Source organism: Mesocricetus auratus, unplaced genomic scaffold, assembly GCF_017639785.1.
Source record: "Mesocricetus auratus isolate SY011 unplaced genomic scaffold, BCM_Maur_2.0 Super-Scaffold_100042, whole genome shotgun sequence".
NCBI lineage: Eukaryota > Metazoa > Chordata > Mammalia > Rodentia > Cricetidae > Mesocricetus > Mesocricetus auratus.
The window spans coordinates 2,348,931-2,356,157 of NW_024429219.1; the positions used below are offsets into that span (position 1 = coordinate 2,348,931).

At 54.7% G+C, this 7,227-nt stretch overlaps 1 protein-coding gene across 1 annotated transcript; it reads right to left on the bottom strand.

Moving 5' to 3' along the window:
* Positions 1-1,380: 1,380 nt before the first annotated feature.
* On the bottom strand, positions 1,381-6,069 carry CUNH1orf174 (chromosome unknown C1orf174 homolog). The gene is made up of 4 exons (XM_040734918.1): positions 5,973-6,069; positions 3,636-3,749; positions 2,421-2,879; positions 1,381-1,914 (listed from the first exon to the last, which is right to left on the bottom strand). The coding sequence occupies exons 1-4, from the start codon at positions 5,985-5,987 to the stop codon at positions 1,807-1,809; spliced, it is 696 nt and encodes a 231-aa protein (XP_040590852.1). The 5' UTR covers positions 5,988-6,069; the 3' UTR covers positions 1,381-1,806.
* Between the last annotated feature and the right edge of the window lie 1,158 nt (positions 6,070-7,227).

Here is a 7,227-nt window from a genome sequence, read left to right on the forward strand (position 1 = left end):
GTGTTCACTGGTTTCTGAACTCTGGGAGACTGGGAAGACAGGATGTGCTTGTGTCACAGGTACCCATGACTGGAGCCTTCACGGGGCCAATCTGCAGATGCCAAACTGGCTTTGGCACTTGTACAGACTTTGTGAAAGTTGTAAGAAGTCATCTTGTAACAGCTGGCTGGCTCAGGCTCATAAACAACCTAGTGTATCTTCCCAAGCAGATTCTAACGACAGCTTTAATGTGTGTGTGCGTGCACATGCCATATGTGACTTTAGTGTGTGCGCCATGCCATGTGTGACTTGAATGTGTGTGCGCGCATGCCATTGAGACTTTAGTGTGTGCGCCATGCCATGTGTGATTTTAATGTGTGTCCACCATGTGGGCTGTGGGGATTGAACTTGTACCCTTGCAAGCCGAGCCTTGCCTGTTCTTGAGTTGTTTGGTTTAGCTGCTGTGGACTGTCCATGAACACACACTGCTGGACCTGTGTCCATTTGTGCCTGAGGTCCCACACCCACCCGCCACCCTGTCTGTACTTTCAGAGGATGCCTGTGTTCTGGCAACTCTTTCCTCTCATGACAGGGTGAGGAACTTAGGACTGTGACTACGTCCATCTCAACAGCCTCTTCCAGTTCCCACAGGAAAGGGTTCCAGTGGCTTCCCAGGGCTGGTGACTGTTGAGATGAAGCTGCCAGTGAGGACGGGAAAGGGTACCCGCTGAGGCCTGCTGCAGGCTGACGCTTGGGCCTGTTGCTTCCTCCCACCCAGTGACCGTCAGCAGGGTGGGCTGTAACTAAAGGAAGGAGGCGGGCTCCTTTCCCCATTTTGCTGGCCGTGGTAAGTCCGTCTTCTTTGGTAGGCATGGTGTGATTAGGGGTGCTCATGGGAGCCACACAGCTGTTCCACCATCAACTCTGGTGTGTCTTTTCCATGGCCCGAGCAATGTAGGGCTGTACGTTACTGTCCCTGACTACCAGGTGACCACAAGCAACAGCTTTAAATTAACGTTCATCAATCATTAAGTCACAAAACTGAGTAGGTGAAGGTCAGAGCTAATGAGATCTCAGTGGAAGCTGAGGACAGTGGGGAAAGTTAGCTGTTGGGGATTGGGCAGGTCTGTCTGAACAAGAACACACCTGAAAATTCCTTGCAGGCCTGGGACACTTGTTGCTTTTGCATAGGACCTACATGGCTAGCCCCAGTCCCAGCAGAGCAGCAGGGAAGGGGCCATCACAATGTCTCTTGTTCAAGGCCTGTACCAAGGGCCTTGCATCTCCTGCTGGCTGATGGACCTGAAGGGTGGTCCCGGCTTTGAACACCATTCATTTCTTCCCAAGGTTCTCAAATATTTGAGAGATGGTGGTTTTGGGGACATAATATTTCCTTGAAAGTATTTTCAAAATATATTTTATTTCTTTCTCATATGCACTTTGCTAAAACTATAATGTATACAATTAGCTTCACTCAGCAACAGGAGTCCTTCCAGAAGAAATTGAATTCATCTCCTGCAGTCAATTTGGCATGGTAAACAAGCTGGTGTTACCAAAACCAGAGTACCCAAACTTTCCTTACTTCCCACTGCCCAGCCCCTGCTGACCCCTGCTAGCATGGCATGTCTATGAAGGAGGAAAAGACATCAGCACAGTGGTGGTGGCAGCAGCCTGTGGTCATGAGGGACCCTTCCACAGGAGCCCAGTGTTTGCGCTGGTGATGTTCGTGTCAGTGGTGTTCACTTAAGAACACGTTCTCTTGGAGATGCCATACAGAAATCGTAGCGCGTGCTGCGTGGTTCATGAACTACTGAGCAGGTGAAGACGCTACATCTCTGCGTCATCCTCATCGTCATCCTCTTTGGCCCTGAAGTGCATTTTTCTGAACTCCCGCCTGCTCATGGAAGGACAAGATGAAGAGGCTGGTGGCAGATCCTTAGAGGGGAAGAAAACACGACTTCAGTCTTGAGTGACATTGCCTGGGCACCCAGATCCAAACCCGACCACGGCCTGCCCTGGGCCTTGCAGAGCAGGCCTGTTTCAGACATGGGAAATGGTCCCTTGGTGAGGAAGATGCTATACCCCAAACTAGAGACAGCAACAGGAACATGGTTGCATGATCACAAAATCACAGATTGGACTTCCTAACCTTGTTCGAGGCCCAAGACACACCCAGGAGGCTGAAGCCTGGGACCCTGCCTTCCCAGCCTTTCAAACTGGAGTTGGTTCCCAGCCTATGAGCCTGAGAGAGTGGGGGTGCTGTGGGGGAGGCACCTCCAAATAGCACCCAACTCATTTTTGCATGAACACGATCCATTTATGCTTGCTTTTGTGTTACGGCATTATGCACACACAGTAACCTGAGAACACATGGTGGTAGCTGTGCTCTCAGGTTACTGTGCTGCCCAGGCAGCGCAGGAGAGACAGGAGGTAATACTTACCTGCATAAGCTCGACATTCCCGAAGAAGCGACTCACAGGCATGGGCTGGTTGCTGTCATCATCTAGAAAGACGCTGCTGTCCATCTGAAGCACAGGTGCCCGCACCTCCTCTGTCCTGGGCGCAGGCTCAGCCTGTCTGGCAGAACTGTCATCAGGCTCCTGGGCTGCGGAAGCACTGTTGGGCTCTGCTGTGGGCAGGGCATCTTCAGTCTTTGCTGAGGGTTCCTCACTCACAGCCTGGAGGCAGCCCTGGGGAGGCTCTCTACTCTCCGGTGCAGGGACAGCAGCCTTAGCACTGTCCCCTGCATTTTCACAAGGGGCCGCAGGGGCCACTTTTGGCAAAGAAGAAATGTCACTTTTAGGGTCAGCTTTCTGTAATTCTGCCTTTACAAGGTGACTTTTGTCATACTTGAACTTTTTGGAAGTGCGTCTGTCTGTAGTCTTGTGTGATGAGGAAGCCTGCCAGGAAAGAAAAATGTAAGAGAAAACCAGACCCATCTGGCAAAGGCACACGGCTCAGTCTCAGACCCCCCCCCCTTTCCTCTGTCACCAGCCACCATCTGTCCTGCCACTAAGGGGCAGGACAGACTGCAGGCCGAGGAGGACTCCACAGTACCACTCAAGCTGTTTTCTGAAGTGTACGCCTACTTGCTTTAAAATCACAGTAGGGACACGCAAGATGGCTTAGAGCATAAAGGTGCCCGCTGCCAAAATTATGTCCCAGAGCCCACAGGATGGAAGGAGAATCTTCTACTTCAAGTTGTCCTCTGGCCTCCTCCACATATGCACCATGGCATGCATGCGTCTCCCTCAAATAAGTAAAAATTTAATTGAAAAAAAAAAAAGATGTAAAAGAACCCAGTTTCCTTCTCTCCACTCGAAGCAAGCTCCCAGCACTTTGCTTTGTCTGTGACAGTGCCCGAACACCATAGGCACCAGCAGATACCCAGGCCGGCTTCAGCAACGTGTCAGCGTGCTGTCCCGAGTAAGCCCTGTGCGAGGTCGGTTGCAGAGGCGTGCCCCAAGCCCCAGCTGCCTCATTTGGGGATGAGATCCCCTGACAGCAGGGATGGATGGCACTGTCACATGGCCTCTGAAATGCCTCCCAGGCTACACACATCAGCAGTGGCTTGTGTGTCACACAACACGTCCCGAAGTGACAACTGTAGGAACGGATGGAGCCAAGGCCTTTGTGTTCTTGGTAGTGAAGCTCACCAGACATGCTGTCTTGACAGTTGTGGAGCTGGCAATGTCCTCGGCAGAGGCAGAGCTGGCTGAAGAGTAACTTCGGGCCCGAAGGCGTGCTGAGGATCGCACTCCACCTGTGAGCTAGACAAGAGTGAAGCTCAGAGAGCAAGCTTTGGGCAGAATGCCAGACACAGAGCCGTGGGTGCGCAGCTCAGGGCCCGCCACATTCCCACACCTACAACCAAAGGCTGCTGTGGCCCATGCTGTTTCAACCCCACTGCCCAGGGTTAGACACAGGGTCCAGGGCCAGAGGGATGGCTCCGTGGGAAAGGGGGCTTGCCACCAGGACTGAGGACCCGAGTTCAATCCTAGGGACCCAAACAGTGGAAGAAAAGAACCGACTTCTGTAAGTTGTCCTCTGGCCTCTACCTGTGCTGTGGTACACGCTACACGGGTGGTACAGCGCACACGCATGCATGCAATACAGCTGGAAACGAAAGCTGGCTGTTTACTTGTCCACTGTGAGGTTCGGGACCATCAGTCCCCTTGTCTTGTACGTTTCCAAGAACCACCACTGTAGCAAGTGGACATGGACTCATACCCACGTGTGTCTCTCTCTCCTACAGGGTCTTATGTAACCCGGGCTGGCCTCAGACTTGCTATGTAGCTAATGAGGACCTTGGGCCCCTGAACCTGCCTCTATTTCTCAAGCGCTGGGATCACAGATGTGAGCTGCTATGTTTGGCTTATGTGGGACAGGGGAATGAACCCCGCTTCATGTGTGCTAGGCAAGCATCCTACCAACTGTGCCACATTCCCAATTCCACCCCTTAAAAAATTATTTTCTGAGAAAGTTTTCATTAAATTACTCTTGACAGGTCTTGAATGCGAGACCCATCTATCCGCCCTAGCTTCTTGAGTGCTGGGGTCACAGCCTGTGTCACCACACACAACTGTCTCCCATGTAGCAGCCCAGGCTGGCCTTTAAATTCACACACCAGCACACATGAAAGGGACAACTATAAAGGAAGAGAGCAGAAAATGTATTCGAAGAAGTAATGGTTGAAAATTTTCTGTGTTTACCGCAAACAGTCTATACATTGAAGAATCTTAACAAACTCAACTCCAAGTTGACAGGACACCTCCGTGACACAATAGGGAGGAGAGGATAGCTCAGAGGACATATCATCCCCTGCAACAGTTCTAATCTTGAAAGAACCTGTAAGAAACTGACCCCTTACTCTGCAGAAACAGTGGGAGCCACAGTGAATACACTTGGTGCATTTATTTAAAAAAAATGTCAATTAAGAAAATCTACACCAGAAAACCTGTCTTGTAAAATGAAGGCCCGAATGAAGAAATTTCCAGATACAAACTGAGGACTGTTGCTTTAGGACTGCTGGGAGTTCTAGCTGAAGCAAGTGACCCCCCAACAGTAACCCCCAAAAAATACACGCACAGGAGCACCCCTCCCCCAAGGGGAATCCTTGTACAGAAAACACTTCTCTCAAAAGGCAAAAAGAGGCAACATGTTAGTGACACGGAAGCGGTCACAAGGCGGGTGGGCATGAAGGAGCTTTGCTGGCGGGACTGTCAACAGATGTCTAACAAAACACCAGGAAAAGCAGGGAGAGAGCCACACGCCATTGGACCATTCTGTGTCTCTCTAGAACCGGGGCAGCGCAATTCTGGAAACACCCACACAGGGAAGTAAAAAGCGCAGCGGAAAAGAAGTATTAAAACCAAAACCTTAACGTCAGCTTATTCAAGACGGACAGCAACAAAGATAGTACCAACACGGGGCACAGTTACGTTGTCAACCACACTACACGCAAGCGCCCACACAGTCCCACCAAAAGGCCGGGATGTCTGCCTGGATCTTGGCCTCCCGGCAGGTCGACAGCGGTCACAGGAGCTGGGGTTCCCTGCACCGGCCGCGTCGGCCGGGGATTAGGCCCGGTCACCCTCCCTTACTGTAACACAGTTAGTCCCCTGCCCTGTCCACACGCCACGGGTGTGCCTGGCTGAGGTCAGCTACACCATGGCCCATGTGTAGGCAGAGTGGAGGGGCGGGCAGCCGGGGAGGCAGTAGCCGGGGCAGCCGGGGAGGCAGTAGCCGGGGCAGCCGGGGAGGCAGTAGCCGGGGCAGCCGGGGGCGGCAGCAGCAGCATGCACAGTCGCGCTGCAGCCCCGCTCCCGGGGCAGGGCCTGTGGGATGGGATGCGAGGTCCTGCACTCCCCGGGGGCGGAGCTGGGGGATCCCAGGCTCCCAGGAGAGGGGACGGCGGCCAGGCGGGGCCCAGGAGGCACCCCGGGGAGTGGACGGCCCGTGGCGGCGCGCGTCCCGCCTGCTGGGGCCCTCACCTTCCTGCTCCTCATGAGTGAGCGCCCCGGGGCCCAACGCTCCTCCCTCCGCGGTGTGTCCCCCGCGCGCGCCGCAGCTGCGTCTGACGTCACCGCCGCGCGGCCAACCGCAAGGCGGCGCCTCCCGATCGCGCGCCGCAAGCGGGCGGGCCGCGGAACGGGCTTCCGGGAACGTGAGCCAAGGAAGGGCGCGGCGCCGGAAGCCGGCCGACGCGCCCGCCACACCGGGGAGCCCGCGCCGCCTCTGCCGCGCGCGTGCTCGCCGGATCTGACCGCCGTGTCTGGGGAAGGCTCGCCCTTCGAGGCTTTCTCTCCCCCAAGTCCCCCCGCGGCCGCCATGTTTGAGAAGGGCACTCCTTTCGGAGGCGTGGGTCGCCATGTCGGAAAAGGGCGTCACGTGACGCGCCCCGCGGCCGCCATGTTTGAGAAGGGCGGGCCTCGTCGGTGCAAGTTTTCCTCTCTCTGTGGTCTCAGCCTCTTCCTTCCCACCCTGCGGGGACCCCGTCAGCCCGAGGTCCCATTGACCCTGAGAGAAGCCTCAGACGGGCGGTCCTGGCCTCGGCAGGGGCTCAGACGGCAGGGGCGCTTGCAGTCAGACCTGACGATTATTAGGGTTGTGATCTCAAGATACCCACAAAGCGTCCTCGGACAAGACTGAGGCTCCATCCCGAGACTGACTCATTTTCTCTCTCCTCTGTCTCTGTCTCTCTCTTTCTCTCTCTCTCCTCTCTCCTCTCTCTCCCTCCCTCCCCCCTCTCTCCCTCCTCTCTATAAATAAATAAATAAATAAATACATCAGATGGGATCTTCGGCCTCAGCCTCTGGCCCAGCCGGGTCGCATTACTGACGAAATGAAGGAGACTTGACAGGCAGATGTCTGTTTCCTCATTTTAAGGGTGAGACTCTTGAGGGTCGGGCCTGAGAGTGAACTGCTTTAGGGATCCCCTCGAGGCCTGGAAGTTCATGCATGGCCTCTGCCCTCCCAGATGGCGCCCTCCGAGCCTAGAGCAGCGGGCATCCTCTCCGCAGGGTGTAGGCTCGCCTCCCTTTCTTTATAAGGGCCCCCCTAGGCATTAGACGAGTAGAGCCCCTGAAATCAGGCCGCTGGTAGGATTAGGCTTTGGGGAGGTAGCCAAGCACCTTGCCGCTTTGGCATACTGGTGGGGCTGCTCACCCTCCTGCCTGGTGTTCCCAACCCCTCAGCCTCATGCCTCTTCCCCGTTATTTCCCACGGTGCTTGGAAGGGGACTGACAG